This window comes from Tasmannia lanceolata, unplaced genomic scaffold, assembly GCF_043159265.1.
Source record: "Tasmannia lanceolata isolate RefF3 unplaced genomic scaffold, GAP_Taslan_0.1 ptg000002l, whole genome shotgun sequence".
In the NCBI taxonomy this organism is placed as follows: Eukaryota; Viridiplantae; Streptophyta; class Magnoliopsida; order Canellales; family Winteraceae; genus Tasmannia; species Tasmannia lanceolata.
The window spans coordinates 23,154,585-23,172,857 of NW_027518679.1; the positions used below are offsets into that span (position 1 = coordinate 23,154,585).

Below are 18,273 nucleotides of genomic sequence, written 5' to 3' on the forward strand. Positions count from 1 at the left end.
TACAATACTTTTGACTTCATATTCATCGGGATCTTTTAGAAGACTTTCATTGTCTTCATCCTTGATGAGGGACGTTATAAGATTGAAGAGCTCGTTGTCATCACTTGTCCCTCCATTAGTGAGAAGATTTTAGAAGTAATCTTTAACAACTTTGCTAATGATATTCACGTCTTTTGTCTAGTGATATTCACCTGCATGCCAAATTCTTTTGATGACACAATGGCTTGCTGAATTTAAAGGCAGCATGGAAAAATTTTGAGTTCCAGTCTCCTTTTGGTAACCATTTTTCTTTTGTTTTGATTTTTTTTTGTTTTTGGCTCAGGAAGATTTCCTCTTTCTCGAGCACTTGATCTAACTTGGCATTAGCGTATTTGATGTGGTAGCGTATCAGATGGAGAATCTTCAAATTCTGTTTTTGCTTGAAGGACTAAATCTTCAGCTTCTTTCACTTTTTGGAAGGTATTTCCAAAGCTTTCCTTGTTCTAGATCTTTAACTTTTTCTTGATGTTCTTGAGTTTTAGAGTGAAGATATCGATTGGCCTCCCATATGTAGGCTTAGATCATTCCTCTTTGATGATATCCATGAAGCCTTCATGTGTTAATCACTTAATCACATGTTCTGAAACTTAAAAGGCCTGATATATTTTGATATGTTTTCAGAAAATGAAAGCAAAAGATGGTGATGATCCGAACATATTATGGCAAGGTGTTTCACCTTAGAGGATTGGAAGTAGCTAACCCATGTGTGATTTACAAGAATTCTGTCTAATCTCGCCCATATGTAGTTGTTGCCAGTTTGATTGTTGTATCTTGTAAACTGGCTCCCTTTCAAACCCAGATCAATCAACCTGGAACTATTAATAGCATCCCAAAAGTATTGGCAGGCATGGGTGTTTAGTGGCCTTCCCCCAAGTTTTTCTGAGCTGCTCAACACTGCATTGAAATCTCCCCCACAACCCGTGGCTTGATGGTGTTGCTGCAATCTTCTAGGTAGCTCCAAAGATTTTTCCTAACAATGGGGCAGCACCTCACATATACGATCACATATACGATTGTTACTCATTGGGCTTCTGATATCCGCGGTGAGTGTTTGTTCATTAGTAGGGACTATAGAGATTTCCAAGATATTTACTCCAGAAGATCCATATGCGTGAATTGTGTATGAATCTTTCCAAGATAATGGTTTGGGCTGTTTTTAAAATTTTTTCCTCCATGAGCATATGTTGTAGGATTGCTTAGACTTAGATTCTATTAATCTTTATGAGGTTTTTCAATTGGTGAAGAGTCATTGGATTTCCTATGCCTCTAGCATTCCATACGTTGATTGCATCGTGGCAAATTTTTACCATATATTTTTCCAGAGCTTATGCTATAACCCGTTGCTTTTCCTTTCCTTTTGCTCCTTATTGCAGTCACAGGAATCCATTCACCTTTTGCATCGTTAAGTTCTATAGTGACTGCGTTGAATAGATCCAGGTTGTTGACTAGACATGCACTTGAATTTTCAGTTCTAGCTTTGTTTCTGAGATCCTTCCCTTCTCAATCACCATCGAGCACTTCTTTTTAAGATTCCAGGAATATGATTCAGGCCCCATGTCAAGCTCCACCAATTGCTAGAAAGGCTGATTTGAAGGTTCAATTGTTAGAGAGTAGCATTCATAACCTTATATTCTTCTCTGTAAGCTCATCTTTTGTAGAAAGTGTCCTATAACTCTTGGAACATGGAAGAAGCAAATGCAACCCATGAATGAAGAGGAAAAAAAATCTGGCTTACACCTTCTCAACATTTGAAAAGGAGAAATACTGTGAATAATTGAAGATGGATGATCCATCACCCATAATAATGCTTAAGGATCCAGATTATGGAATTAGAGATGAGAATTCATGTCATCAATTATGTTTTGATGAAGATATGGTTTCAAAGTAGTAGATAGTAATGGTATGGGATCACAATAGAGTATATGTAGACAATATAATCAGGAAAAAGTGGTAATACTGGCACTACTTAGGAGTTGGAGTAGTCTGGAGTAGTTTTTGGCATTGAGAACTTTTCTCCAAAGTACCTACTGAGCAAGTGAGCATTAAGGTAGTACAGCTCATGAGGGGGATCCTTTTATCACTAACACTACTTCAGAGTTGAAGGAGTAGTTTGGAGTAGTTTTTGGCATTGAGAACTTTTCTCCGAAGTACCTTTTGACATTAAGTTAGTACATCCCATGAGAGGAACACTTCGTCCCGACATTAGTATATTCTTTATTTCATGTGGAAGGTAGGTAAACCTACTGGAAAACTACTTATTCCCGACATTAGTATGTTCTTTATTGTATGTGAGAGGTAGGTAAACCTACTGAAAAACTAAGTGAACTTCCATAGAGAAAAACCATCGACATATTAAAATGGAAAACTATTAGATGATGTTATTGTTATTAATCAAAGACTTGTTTGTAAGCTAATATACCTTACTGTTAGTTGGCCTTTTATGCATAGCACATTTGTCTAGTCAGTTCATGGCTTCATGCATGCTCAAGATTCTCATCTAGTCTTGAAACTATCTATAGAATTTTAGTGTCCTACTAAAGTTCACATATATTCTAAGAAGGAAAATTTGGAAGCGTACTCTAATGTAGCTATATATCCAGGTTCGTGTATACATAGAAAAATCTACAATTGGATTTTGCACTATTTTAGAAGCAATTGTCATGCTTTTGAGTGTCGACGCCAAGTACAAAGCGACGGCTCATCCGACTTTTGCAATGTCATGGTTGAGAACTCTTTTGGAAGGTCTAGAAATCTCAATGAGACTTTTAACCAATTTGGATTATGACAATAAAGTAGCCATACAAATTGATTCTTATCTAGTCTTTCACAAAGAGGAAAAATGCATCAATTTTGATTTTCACTTTGTTAGTTAGGTGTCTATGATGGGGATATTAACTTCATATATGAAGTTCAAATATCAACTTATCAACAGTCTCCCAAAGCCAGTACATAGTGCTTAAACTCGTCATGGGATTATCTTCCTCATGTTGATTTAAAAAGGAAAATGATGGCTACGTGATACCCAGCAATCTGAGTTTAATATCTTTGCAGAGGAGAAAGCCTTTTAATACTACTTTTGGGTTGCAAGTTCCTTCCAATAGAAATTTGTGTTCCTATGAAATATTGGAGATAAGATTTTCATGCAAACTTGGAAATGGCACTCAATTTAGTTGGGGATAATTAGTATTGAAGTAAAAGGTGACAGAATCTGGAGCAAAATTTGGTACCATTTACTTAAACTTTAAATTTGTAAGGATTCAAAACTGAACTGAACCCAGTTTAATTTGATAGCACTACTCACACCTGCGATGGTCGGATATATGTATAGGTTACTATAGACACTGATATGGAGAGCAGCTTCACTTCTTCCAAAATGTCATAATCGACTGAATGTTTCTTCAGTTAAAATTTAGGTAACTATTTGCACCATTCACATTTGAATGTTCTTCAACCTTTGCAATTGGTATTGGCACCACTATTTGCACCATTTACATCTGAATGATAATTTATCTATACATGCATAACTCAAAGGTTGAAAAACAGGCCTTAGTAAAAATAGAAAAAATTTCAAACTGAAAACAGGGCCTTAGTAAAATCAAATCAAAGAAACAAGTTTTAAAGAAAAAATTCCAAACATTTTAAGCTTTTCTAGAAAAAAAAATTCCAAACTTTTTAGGGTTTTCCAGAAAAAATTCATAGAAAGGCAGGAAAAAAATGGGTTTCTTTGATTTGCAAAGTTTTTTTTTTCGATTTTCTATTGATTAGGGCATGGTTTTTTGTTTTAAGAAAAAATAGCTTTATACACTAAATCGAAATATCTTTACATATTTTTGTCGTTTCAACCATTTCGGTCGAATTTCGATCAAGATTCGGTGAAAATTTTGAAATTTCAACCGAAATAATGAAGTGGAGTGAATCCGTTGAGATTTTGTTTTGGTGGGGGATAAAAAAAAGAAACATTTTGTCATTTCATATCTGTTTCGGTGGAAATTTAAAACCATATTTATATTGTTCTTGGAAAGCAGGATTTTAATTTTGATTGATACCTCAAGAGCTACAAGTTTCCCCCTTTTTCTTTTGTGAGGAAGAATCCTTAGGTACTTACACTGTGTTGATGTTTGAGGCTAGCATGTTTATTAAATGGTTGATAACCTTGTCCATAATAGAATTCCATATGTAAGTATTGTATGCAGGTTGAAATTGCATATAGTCTTCATGTTAAGAATGTTCAGATGTTTAAAATACCCATTGATAGCATGCCATTCCTTCAGCTCTTTATTCCTAACTCTTTTTTGTGACACCAGCACCTTTAAAGAATGCCATAGACTGGGCGTCTAGACCCCCAAATGTATGGGCTGGTAAACCTGCTGCCATTATAAGCACAGGAGGACGTTTTGCTGGTGTGAGAGCCCAATATCATCTGTGTCAGGTTGGAGTTTTTCTTGATCTTCATTTCCTCAACAAGCCAGGATTTTACCTACATGCATTCCAACCTCCAGCAAAATTTGATAGTGATGGGAACTTGATTGATCTTGAGGCCAAGGACACTTAAACTCAAGAACAGCCCTTGAATTTATACTACTCTGGATTCTGTATCACATTGGTATCGGGTACATTGTTCATTTGGGTTATATAGTACTTTAGACCTGTTTGTTCTTGATAATGTTAGGAAAGAGATGATGTTTATGTGGGTTCACCATCCTTTTGGTGTATTTGGTATCTCCAAACTTATTAGCCCATTTGTTCTCCCAAAGAATCTAGAAAATTTTCATCAAAAATAAATATAGGAAAATGATATTTCTTCAACTTTTCTACTAATTTCATCCCCTCCCTTTTATTTATCTTCTCCTAATCCGTGTTTGGATTGCAGGAAAAATATTCCTTACAGGAAATCTTTTCTTAGAGAAAAATGATATGGTTATAGCCTATTTAGAGGAATATCATTATAAACTAAAGATCCTTGTAAATGAATCATGAAGTATGGCGGTTCAAGTCACTCTTTTCAAACCGGAAATTCTGAAAAAAAAAAAAAAAAAAAAAAAAAAAAATTTCTTTTCCGAACTTTTCCAGAAAAATCCTGCAATCCAAACATGTATTTTCACTCATTTTGTCTGTCTTTTCACCTCATTTGAATCAAATGGATTTATTGAACTTGGTTTGAAACATCCATAAGCTCGTAGTAACTTGAGATTGTGGTAACTTAGACCCCATTTGGAATTTAGTCGACCCCAAGCCAAACCGGTTCCTTTGTGTTTCTCACCAAATCCACGCCAACCAGCTTTACTTTCCCCTAGTCTTTTAGGAGGCAAAACCCTTCCATCAGCTGCCCAACTTTTGCCTTATTCTCAGCCTACTTACCTCTTCATAACAACCATGTAGGCATGTTTTCTAAAACTATCCAAATCCCCTGCAAATCCAACCCTTAACACCTCTCTTTCCTTGTATAAATTTTAGCCCCAGCACCTTTACAAACCAGTCCCGAATATCCCTTGTAGTCCATCTATCCCAACCACATCCAACTTTGCCACCTTGCCACACGAAAACACCAACCATAACACCTTTCCATATCATGCTAGCTGTCCATACCACCCAAAAGCCAATTTCAACCTTTTATGCTCAGCCTAGTTGTTTTCCCAAAACCACATCTAATTATCATCTTAAACTTAGGCCAACATCTTCAAAACCCAAATTGACACCTTGCTTCCTCTTGTTTCTTGTTTAACAACCCATTTTTTATTTATTTACTCCTTCCCTCTAACCACCCACTTGTAACCGCTTGGAACATCACCTTCCTTCAAGATTCTAACAGATTCCTACATCCATTCGCTTCGTATCAAAGCTTCCGCTATCCGCTCCTGCATCGGATATCCGGTCACCGAATTTGATTTGAGATAGTTGATCTTTGATTAATTGAAATAAGAGAATTTTTCACTGTGAGGACAAATAGAATACCCACATCTTTTTTAGCACAGTTGATACGTACCTAGATGGGTCCCACTTAGTGGAATAGGTTTATTAGATATTTTAGTGAATAAGATCATATCTTAATATATTTAGTAGTTTGGTTAGATTAGGATAGTCTCTAATTAGCTATTTCTATTATTATAATAAGATTTTTTTAGATCTTTCTATGTTTATATTTGAGTGTTTTATATAAGCAGATGTTATTGTTAACGGAAATTAATGAAGAAACTAGTTTGAGAAATTGTGTCTTGTGCACAAAGGAGGACTGTTCCTTCCCTCGAAGTGGATCAAGAGGCTGATCTTCCCTCTAAGAAGATCAATCGTGTTACGAACCGATTCGAGTTCGTAACAATTGGTATCAGAGCAGTCGATCCAGCGTCATGGCCGCGTCTTCGAAGTTTTGGGAATCAATAAGTGAAGATTTGCAGGAGATTAAAGCACTTGTTTTGGAAATGATGGAAGGACATCGACGGTTTGCGAAAGGCTTGAACAAAATCGGCACAACGATCGGAAAGGCTTGCACAATGAAAAGGAAACAGCGAAATAGAAAAAGAGGAGAAAAGAACAAGAGAGAAAAAAATCAGCTAGAAGAAAATGCGAAGAAGCCACAAAAGAAAGTCGCTTTTGATTTTCAGTGTCGTCGAGTTCGACGAGTTCGTCTTCGGAAAATTCGTCATCCCTCTCAACATGTCCAACGCCATCGAGAAGATTCTCATCCAAGACCATTCGTGCATCCAAATCTCAATTATTTCAAAAAAGCATGTCAAAAGAGCTTTGATGAACTACATGATGAGATTCATTTGAAGATGAAGCTGTCACGACCCTTGATGACGACATGCGAAACGATGACTAATTACAAGACGAAGGGAGGAAGAAAGGGACGCAAGATCTCATTTTTTTCCAACTAGTGCTTAATCTTCAACCTTGAGGACAATGTTAATTTCATGGTGGGTGGAATGATACGTACCTAGCTGGGTCCCACTTAGTAGAATAGGTTAATTAGATATTTAGTGTATAAGATCATATCTTAATATATTTAGTAGTTAGGTTAGATTATGATAGTCTCTAGTTAGCTATTTCTATTCTTATAATAGATCTTTCTAGATCTTTTTATGTTTATCTTTGCGTGTTTTATATAAGCAGATGTTATTGTTAATGGAAATCAATGAAGAAATTAGTTTGAGAAATTGTGTCTTGTGCACAAAGGAGGACCGATCCTTCCCTCGAAGTGGATCAAGAAGCCAATCTTCCCTCTAAGAAGATCAATAGCGAAGTGTTGAGTTGGGTGTCTTAAATTTAATCCGGTGGGGTCCGAAATATTTTGTGCGACTCGGATGTAGCCTGCTTATCGAGGTGAAGCCCCCGGCCGCCTGTCCTAGCCTGTTTTAAGTGATTTCGGCCCGATTTGAGTAAGTTTCGGCTCGCTTTATATGTAGGGGATTTAGGGCTAATTTTCGGTCTCTTGTTCTTTTAGAAGAGGCTTGAGAGCAAAATGGGAAAATGGTGTACTAAGGTATCTTGGGGTTTTAATGATAGACACTGATCTTCTCTTGTAATCTCATGTTTCTATAGTTTTCTCGTCGCCTTTGCTGTGGATGTAGGCTTTGCCGAACTGCATAAATCTTTGTGTTATTGTGTGTTTGCTTGTGTTTGGTTTCTTTTGTTTTACTTTGCCATTGAAATCGCAAATTGCTAGTGGGCGTATCTTTACAACAGGAAGTGATATCGATACTCCACACAATATTAAACATTTTTAGTTGGTTGATGATAGTTTTTCAGGAACGGTTAAAACCTTTTAAATGCTAATTAGAATGGTGTAGAAAAGAAAAGAAGTGAAGTTTCATGTATACACTTTCCATTTCAAAAAGAAAAGAAAAGAAAAGAATTGGAAATGATAAATGCGCCCCTTTTCATCGCTTGGGACACCCAGCTGTATTGTACGTGGCAATCAAGCCACTTCATTCCTTCAAATGTGAAGTACATCAGCCCTTTTGCAATCATTGATACGCTATAGCTGGGTGTCCTAAGTGATGAAAAGGGGTGCATTTATCATTTCCCAAATAAGGGGTACCCAAAAGATATGCTAAAAAAAGTGAGTTAAAGGGGGGGTTGCACCCAATTATTTAATACGGACTGCGACAGCCATAAGGAATTAGTGTTGCCACCCCTTGTTTTTAGTAACTTGGACAACCCTACTATTACAAGATTGCCAAAGGGAACCGGTGTTGCCATCCCTTGGTTTTGGTCACTTGGACACCCTCCTTCCATTTATATATTAAGCTCATGCAAATTGATTGCCATTCGTAACAAGATTAGAAAGCTTTTAAAATAAAGAAATTGTTTGTAAATGACCAAGAAAGAGCAAAGGGAGCATCGTATCAGTAAGAAATTCGATACGTTATTTTAAAGGGACATGTTATCTGTACTCCATGTTGAAAAATAATAATATGCAATTCCTCCATAGATCAGAGGGTTAGTATCATCCCATGTAAATGATTTTTCGGGCACAACCTATGTACGTTATGGCCCATAACATGGATGGTTTTGATCATCCTATTATAGTGTGGGAATAAAAACAGCAAAAAAAATAAAAAATAAAAAAACCGCAGGTCCACCCGGCCCATTCCACCCGGATCCTTACAGGTTGGGTGAAACTGGCCCGGCCCACCCGATTGCCAGGTCTATGGAATACCAAGAAAGAAGAGCTGGCAATGCGAGAGCATCTTATCATAAGAAAATACGATTCGTTTATTTTAAAGGAAAATGGTATCAGTAAGAAATTCTACACATTATTTTAACGGTAAATGATATCCATACTCCCTTATTGATAATGGCACACCTATCTTCAATAGCTATCAACATCCAATCTGAGAATTGTTTTAAGAGTGTCATTACTAACAAATGAGAATACCCTTAACATTGATTCCCTAGTTTAAAGTAATAAAACGAATAAAAAACTATAAAATATTGTAAATCAAGAAATTGTAGAGGATAGGATGATGCAAACTTAGTTCAATGAATGTATGGTTGGTGACTTATTGTTTCTATAAAAAAAAAATCTTTTGAAATCCGTTTTTATGGTAAAGACATCAAATGAAAGTTAATATTTTATATTCTTTCTTTTATTTCCCATACACGTTGTATAAGTCAAAATAGTAACAGTCTAGAGTTCAATCTCAAGGTGGCAACTGGCCGTGCCAGCCCACGGCCGGCAACGCACGGCACGGCACGGCACGACATGGGCACAGCCCGTTTCGCTAATATCAGCGGGCTGTGCTGGACTTGGTTTGCCAGCCCACACCGGCATGGCACCGCCCGTCGGCCCGAAACCCAACAATTTTAAAATATGTGCGTTTTTTTGTGAAAACCCGAGAATACCTCCGAAAGGTGTTTCAAACAGCTAGTTGGGGGTACTGGTTCCGAAGAAGTCTTCTACCTCATCATTAGCCATGACTCCAACCAAGTCATGGACAATGATGAGTTAATGGAAGCTTATTTAGGAGGTCAGTGGAGTGAGGAAGAGGGAGAATTAGCCCCTAAATTGCAATTGCAAGTCCAAAATAAGCATAACCCTAATGCTAGTGGGAGCCAAGCTTCTTTTAGTTCCAAACCTAAAAGAGGTAGAACTTCAACTGTTTGGTCTACCTTTATTCATGAAGAGATAAAACGTCCTGATGAAAAAGTAAAATTAGGGCAGTTTGTAAATATTATAAAAAATATCTTAGTTATAGTGTTGCCGGTGGAACAGGCCACTTGAAAAGGTATGCTGAAGCTTGTACTAAAAAGTATGGATCATTAGACCCTAAACAAACCCAACTAAGTCACACGTTTAGCTCATTAGGAACATTTTCCTACCCTCAAGATCAAAATAGAAGAGAACAAGTAGTATAAATTATACATTCCGAATAAAAAATTATTTTTGGGAAAGAAACGTTTTGAAAAATATGCTAAATCTGCTTTAAACCCTACTTTTAAAAAGGTGCCTAGAAACACTATAAAATCAGGCACTTTTAAACTTTTTTATGAACGTAAGCAAAAACTGATTTCAAGTTTTCAAGAATTTAATGGAAAATTTTCACTCACTTTTGATATTTGGAGTACTAAAAAGGGTAAAACATATATTTGTGTAACTGCATACTGTATCAATTCCGATTGGATGTTAGAAAAAAGAAGAATTAGTTTTAGTCTTTTGGAATTCCCACATACTGAAAATGCTATCGCAACACATATTATCTATTGCTCGTGAATATAATATTCTAAAAAAAATTCCTACAACTCTTGATAATGCTAGTAATAATAATTCCTCAGTAGAATTATTAAAATATGAGTTGCAACCTATTTTAAATGGAGATCTTTTTCATGTTAGATATGAATGTCATATTCTAAATTTGACCGTGCAAGATGGTTTAACTGTTATTGAACCACAAATAGAAAAAATTAAGACTTATCTTTCATTTATCAGTTCTTCAATGTATAAAAGACAAGAATTTGTAAAATTATGCAACACCCATGGAAAGAAAATTTTCAAATCCAAATTAAATGTTAAGCATGGGTGGAATTCAACTTATTTAATGTTCAAACACTGCTTTCCATATAAAATTTAATAACATCAATTTGTAATAAAAATATACCTCAACCTTTTTGTTACACTGTATCTCTAGAAGATTGGAACGTTTGTAACGGTTTTATGAATTTGCGTGAAGTTTTTACACTGCAACTAATACTTTTTCTGTTGTTTATAAACCAACCTCAAACATAATTATGAGTAACTTCTATAACATTACTTAATCTTTAATCAAACTGAACTGAACAATATGAACAAAAAATTGAAGTCATGGAGACTAAATTTTAAAAAATATTTTAATAAAATTCCACTTCTATATTGCTTAAGTGCAATAATGGACCATAGGTTTAAGTTAGAAGGTTTAGAAGCCTTGTTAGAAGAGTGCAATAAAAACCTCGATAATGATCCTAATGAATTGGAGCATAGTTTAAATGAATTTAAATGAAATTAGATCAGTATTAAGATCTATGTATCATATATATCAGGTGGACACATGGATAAAGAAGACCGAGTTCTTCTAGGAGCTCTGGGCCTAAAAATTATCCAATTTTTACGTTATTAAACCTAAAAAGACCAAACCTGGTGGTACTAGTGCTACATCTTATAATGAGTTATCATTGTATTTGAAAAATGATCATTACATCAATCCCAAATAATGGGAAACTTTTGAAATTTTGCCGTGGTGGAAAGTAAATGAAAAAACTTATTCAGTGATATCCGTCATGCACGTGATTTACTAAACCCCTTGATATCTACAGTAGCATTGGAGTCTGCTTTTAGTGCAGGTAACAATGTTTTAGATGACAAACGATCCAAAATGTCATAAAAATACATTAGAGATATGTATGTGCCTGAAGGACTTGCTTAATACAGATGATAGATTGTAAGATAGTAGAAGAGGAAGATGACTCAGGTGAGTCACTTGAAGATTGATGAAGACTTTTAATTTAGAAGTTGTAATTTGAAATTTGAAATTCAATGTAATTGTATTTATTTTTTTATCTTTTCTTTCATTGTATATTGGTGGGTCAGAGGCAAGGTTCCATGTCCTCCTCAGCTCCTCTTCTCTTGCAATAATTTTTTTATATTAATAAAATTTAAAGGTGCCGGCTGGATTTCTAGATAAATATTCCGAGCACAATCGATATTTTTTTAAAATTACTATTGTAAGGTTAGGTGATATCCGAATGAACTAAAGAGAGATTAAAATCAACTCAAATGAACTATTGGATTACCAAGTGGTGTTCATGCATCTTTGAACCCATATGGCATCTCATTTATTGTGATAAAATCAAGTTCCGAAGGCCCCAAAGCGAAACAGCACAAAAATGACAAATCTGTTGAAACAAAAGCCTTCACGGAACTCCATGGGTATCCACGAAGCTCCGTGTACAAAACTCTGTGGATCTTGATGGAGCTCCGTGGGACCTTATGTTGAAAAAAATAAAATGTACGGAACTCCGTGAATAACCATGGAGCTCCGTGGGACCTTCTGTTGGAAAGAATAAAATGGCTGCATAGGCCCATATAAAAAAAACAATATTAAAAAAATAATAGAGGGCCGGCCCGGTACGGCCCGGCGGGCCGTGCCTTTCATAGCCTCGGAGGAAATCGGCATGGCCCGACCCGACATGGTCCGTGAACCCTTCTGTGCTGTGCCGTGCCCGGCCCGCGGGCCCCTCTCGGCCGGAATTTGACGTGCTGTGCCGGCCCAGCATTGTCCATTTGCCACATTGAGTTCAATCTATATAGGAAAACTATTTATGAGAGAAAGTCTACGAATATGTTCGGATGATGACACGTGGCATGACATGGCATTGGACAGCCCGAAAGCCCAAAGATCCCAATTTGTCGCTTCGGGAGGGGCCCTCTCATCCAAAGGCCAAAACCGAGTGCTACCACGCGTCTCCCTCACTGTCGTAGCCAAGAGGAGACCCTCGGCCAACTGACGCCCAATGTCTTGCAACCAACTATAAACACGCCACTATCAGATCACCCGCAAGATTGCAGACATGTTGCCACCCATGAGCACGCCGACAACCCTCTGAAGCACAACAACACTATGGGGCTGCACAAGGCCCCTTAGTGCTTGCCATCTCACTTAAGTGCGCCGCTTCCCATGGAACATGTCACATCAGCTACTTGCTCCGAAGAAAGAATCCGCCCAGACCTTCAAATTACTTCCATTCCCTGTACTTGACACTTCAGGCAGCCGTACCATGCCCCAAAAGCCTGTAATCATCGGTATCTTCTAGTGGTTGTACTATGCCAGATGTTGGAACCTCCTCTCCAGCAATTGATACGACGCCACGGCGTTGTTGTACCTTAGAATACGGAACCTTCACCTATAAAAGAGAGCGCTCCACTTCATTCCCTTGGCAACACATCAACTTCTAATGCTGAGTTCTCTTTCTGTTTGCCTCGTATCTGACTTGAGTGTTGAAGGGTTTCTCGGGGTTCCAACTAGGGGTGGACATGGTTCCGGTTCGAACCGAGGAACCGAACCGAACCGGCACATTTGGTTCGGTTCGGTTCGGTTCCATTTCTATATGGTTCGGTTCAGGTTCAGAAATCCGGGAACCGGTGCAAATTCGGTTCGGTTCTGGGTTTGGGATCCCGGAACCAAGAACCGAACCGAGAACCGAAGTGGGTCCACAAATATTCCTTGAAATAATTTCTCATGGTTGATTTTTTTTTTGCCCAAGAAATGTTGGGCTAAAAACAAGGAAAAAAAAAACTATTGAAAATATGAATTATTTTCTCCCTGTTTTTTAGAAAATTTTCACCCTCTCCTCGCTCGTGTCCTCAAGTGTCTCCTCCCACCCTCCTAACCCATCTCTCTCCACTATAAACTAATATTTTATGGATAAAAAAAAATTATGGTTTCCAAACATGGCCTTATTCTATATCACCACAAGGTATAGAGTAAGTGAGATCAAGACCGTTGATCTTCTATATCACTACGGGGGAGCCCACATTGTCTTTATCCCATGTTGAACAGAATAACCAAGTGTAATTCATTATTCATATATAAACAGGGCCATTGGTGAAGGTTGGGTAAACCCAGAACCGAGCTGAACCGAACCGATTATATATGGTTCTGGTTCGGTTCGGTTCGGTTCCATACATATATGGTTCGGTTCTGGTTCCAATTTCAGGGAACCGATTATATATGGTTCGATTCTGGGTTTAGCCCAAAACCGAACCGAACCGAACCATGTCCACCCCTAGTTCCAACACTGGGTGTCCCTAATCGTCTGTCTGTGAGCGAAGGCCATAGGTCAAAACCATCCACTTGCCATCCAAACCAAATAGAAGGCGGGACCCAGCGCATTGAGCCGTTCGGACACTCGGCCTGATTTGAGCTGCAACAGCCAACAGGTCGACTAGTAGATAGACACTTATTATAATGGTTATGGTGATCCCTCATGCATTCATGTGAAGTTGGATGCATGTCCATTAAATGACATGGGAAGCAAATCTTAGGGGGAATCAAATAAAATTTTTCCTGACTTTGAACCCCACTTTTTCAAGATATGGCAGGCGCACATGATTTGGCACAAAGGAAAAGAACAGTTGTGACGTCATAGTATCTCTCAATGGGATTTGTTTGGACCCAATCCTTTGATTTTCTATCCATTTCCCAATCTGTAGTTACACCTTCTCTATCTCTCTCCAATCCTTTAAACATTTAAAAAACTCACATGAAATAAAAGAATCTAAACCAAATAACAAAATCTCTTTTAGGAAAGCAAGACCTTTGCTTGATCAACAATTCAGAAATCCTCTTATTATTCTAAAGATTCCTATGAAATCTGATCGGATCTTGCTTTCTATGATTTGAGAGATTGTGGTGGGGGTCTTATTTCAACAAACTTGGTTCTACTTGTCTATAACAAGAGAATTTTTGCTTCCTTTTTCTTACAAATTTCCCATCTCCTTATTCTTCTTCTCGCTTATAATGGCAACCCGATTTCATGTTCTAGCTGTTGATGATAGTATTATAGATAGAAAACTGATTGAGAGGCTCCTCAAGACCTCATCTTATCAAGGTATGTGTGCAAAGTAAAAATTAGAATAGTATGATTTTTCTTTGTCTGAAAACCAATCTTTTCATCATCTAACCATTTATTTTACCTTTTCCTTGATTGGTTTTTTCTTCTTCTATGTATTTCAGTTACTGCAGTAGATTCTGGAAGCAAGGCTCTAGAATTTTTGGGTTTGAAAGATACCCATAAAGACCCACCTTCTGTATCTCTAGACAATCAGGTATTTCTTTTTCCTTATGTGATTGGTGCCAATTTTTTAGGAGAAAGATGTGTTTTTTTTTTTTTGAATTAATGAAATTCTGGAGTTTTTATATGGTGTAAGCCCATATAGTTCAGTATTTTTAAAAAAGTACTGTACTGCGCACACCATAGGATGATCCAAACAGTCCATTTGATGGGCCACAACGGATATAGGTTGTGACCAACGGATCATTTCCATAGGATGATCCTAGCACTCCATTTTATAGAGGAACTGCTTATTATGAAAACCTCTAAATATCGGAGGGTTAGGGTCATCCTATGGAAATGATTTTTGTGGCGCAGCCTATCTATGTTCTGGCCCATCAAATGGACGGTTTGGATCATCCTATGATGTGGGTTGTACAGTACTTTTTGAAAAATACTGGACTATATGTGGACTTATACCATATAAAATCTTGAAATAATGATCTCTGAGAATTAAGTGCTATTATAGTTTTAATTTGATGACATTCTGATTGGGAAAGCAGGAAATGGAAGTGAATTTGATAATTACAGACTACTGTATGCCTGGAATGACTGGCTACGATTTGCTCAAGAAAATCAAGGTACATCAATTTTTTCCAGCCTTCTTTTCCTTTTTCCTTAATTTTTTTTCTGTTCTACATGACCTTTTATCTCTTTTTTTCCCCTCCAATTTTTTTATATTTAGTTTCCTTTTCTTTTTTAATCAGGAATCATCATCCCTGAAAAACATACCTGTTGTGATCATGTCATCTGAGAATGTACCTTCAAGGATCAACAGGTAAGCATAGGAATGAGAAGAGCTCCTTTTTAGAGAGTTTTTTAATGCAAAAATCCAATAGTTTTTTTTTCTTGCCCATCTTTAAAAGAATTGCATTTTCTAACTTGTTGGAAACAAATTTGGAAAAAATAAAAGAAACCCACAATGGATTTCTACCTGAAATGCTTTGATTGGTATTGAACAGATTCTTTAGAGAACAAATCTTGAAAAAATAAAGGCTTTTGCAAACGATTGGGGCACTGGTTGTGCATTGGAAACATAATTTTAAACACGTTTTGAGGATGGTTTGAGATGTTTACAAATGTTTTAAGGGTTTTGCCAACTAGTGTCCATAAGTTAAGGTGCATTGGAAATCTAATTTTACAATCATTTTGAAACTTACATCAAAACATGTATAAAATTCCTTGACCCGTAGTTTTAGAAACAATATTTCAAAAAAAAAAAAAAAACTAAGAAAATAAATCCTCTACGGATTTCGGATTCCGTTCCTGAAATGATGATTCTATTGAACAGATGCTTGGAAGAAGGGGCAGAAGAATTCTTTCTGAAACCAGTCCAACTATCAGATATGAACAGGCTTAGACCACATCTATTAAAGGGAAAATCTATAGAGAAACAACAATCCAACAACAAAAGAAAGGCCATGGATGAAGGCATTTCTGTTGATAGGAGGAGACCAAGATACAGTGGCTTGATCGTAGCCTAATATACATCCCCATAACTTCTCATTTTTCATCAATTTTTTCCTTCATGTTTGATGAAAGCCATAAAACAGGCTCAAAGAAATGTAGGTTTGAGGGGAGAGGGAGATGCACAAGGAAAGAATCTGTTGGAAGTGGGAATTCTGTATAAAAATACATTCCAATTAATTTTGTTGTGCTAAAATCATCAACTCTAGTTGTTACCAGTTTTGATTCAGTGAAGGCTACTAAATTTGAGCAACACGTGTCTCCAATTTGAGAGGGAAAATGATATCAGCACAACCATGTTTTGATATTTGCACTAACCCATCTTGTCCTTTACTATTTAAAGAGCTGCCAAAGGTCATTACAGTTCCGAAATAGGTTTCACAAGTCAATTAAAAAATAAAAGATCAAATGCACTGGATCCCATCGGAACTCCGAAGTTAGGCGTGCTTGGACGAAAGTAGTACTAGGATGGGTGACCTCCTGGGAAGTCCTCTTGTTGCACACCTCTAATTTAACTTTCAAAAGAAAATTAAAAAAAAAGGTTTGTTCAATTGTTAAAACATGGTTGTGCTGACATCGTATCCCTTTAAGAGAAATATTTATGTTCTCATCTTTATATGATTCTGGTCATCTCTCTCTCTGTATTATAGGGGTACAACTTGGGTCGGGCTCAACATGAACACGACAGGTTCAATCCAATTTTGGCTCTGGCTGGAATGGCATTTTCTCGGGTTGGGAAAAGCCAACATGATCTAATTTCGAGTTGGGTTAGGGTTGAGACATTGGCAACCTAACCTGAACTGAACCCGACCTCGGTCTTCTAATTTTATCTTGATCGTCTATGGGTAATGTTTTTTCTTGTATTTTTCTGTTTGGCCCTAGGGAAACCGGAACCCAATCCGACTCAACCCGGCCCAATTTCGGGTTAGATGGGTTGGGTTAGGGTTGAGCACCCTCAACCCAAGGCTCGGGTTAGGAGTGAGGGAATGCTAACAACGACCACCCCACATCATCCAACCCCCCCCCCCCCCCCCCCCCACACACACACACACACACACACCAAGGCGGCTCTCTCTAATTGGACTGCAGGAATTTCCTGGAAAGGAAAAGCAGTTCTAAAATTCACTACATTTTGCACAATAAAAAAGATAACTCAGAACCAACCATAATCAATTTTTAGTTAGAGGGACCTATAATTTGTGATGATATCCCTTTAAATTAGCCATAATCAAATGATCATTTCCCTCTAAATTATGAAAAAGAAAATCCTGGATCATAAAATCCATATATCCAAACTGCACCTATATAGGATTAACTTTGGGTGCTCACAGTCTATCACCTAGGTAGCAATTTTTGGCAACCATAATTTTTTTTTCTATGGAAAATTAGTTTATCAATTGGTTAGAGAGTGGTAGAGAGGTAGTAGGGATGCAACTCGGGTCGAGTTGGGTCGGGTTGCCCAAACCCAACCCAAAACTCTAAACCATCAACCTAATCCCGACCCGACCCAACTCTCAACCTGATGATCTGACCCAACCCGAAAAATTAATATCTCAAGCCGAACCCAACCCGATTTCCCAATTCGGGCCAGGTTGAGTATGGTTGGGTCCGGTTGACCTAGTTATGGTGATATCTTTCCCCTTTAGGGTTTTATGTTCTAAAAAAACAAAAAAGAAAAATGGTATTTTTTAAAAAAAGTCAAGTTTTGATGTGGGTTGGGTCAACCTGACCTGACCTGGGTTCAACTTAGGGGTGGCAACGGGATGGGGGCGGGCCGGATGTTGTATTCCCCGTCCCCGCCTCGAGGGAAATTCCCCATCCCCGCCCCGTCCCCACTTCGGGGATGGCGTGGAATCCCCGTCCCTGCCCTGCGGGGGAAATCTATTCCCCATCCCCGTCCTGCACACTACAGTGAAACGTCTTTGATCTATTTTTTAATTGAAAAATTCTACTAAAAATGCATTT

General features: G+C 37.5%; 1 protein-coding gene and 1 long non-coding RNA gene across 2 annotated transcripts; both read left to right on the top strand.

Annotated features, from left to right (window-relative positions):
* The first annotated feature begins 213 nt into the window (after positions 1–213).
* Positions 214–4,472, top strand: LOC143882935 (uncharacterized). Its single transcript, XR_013252325.1, has 4 exons — positions 214–276; positions 384–459; positions 661–1,082; positions 4,344–4,472. It is a non-coding gene; the product is annotated as an uncharacterized LOC143882935 (long non-coding RNA).
* Positions 4,473–14,206: 9,734 nt separating this feature from the next.
* On the top strand, positions 14,207–16,504 carry RR3 (response regulator 3). The gene is made up of 5 exons (XM_077386317.1): positions 14,207–14,619; positions 14,745–14,836; positions 15,345–15,422; positions 15,549–15,619; positions 16,133–16,504. Exons 1-5 carry the CDS (start codon positions 14,529–14,531, stop codon positions 16,323–16,325), a joined length of 525 nt encoding a protein of 174 aa, XP_077242432.1. The 5' UTR covers positions 14,207–14,528; the 3' UTR covers positions 16,326–16,504.
* Positions 16,505–18,273: the final 1,769 nt, after the last annotated feature.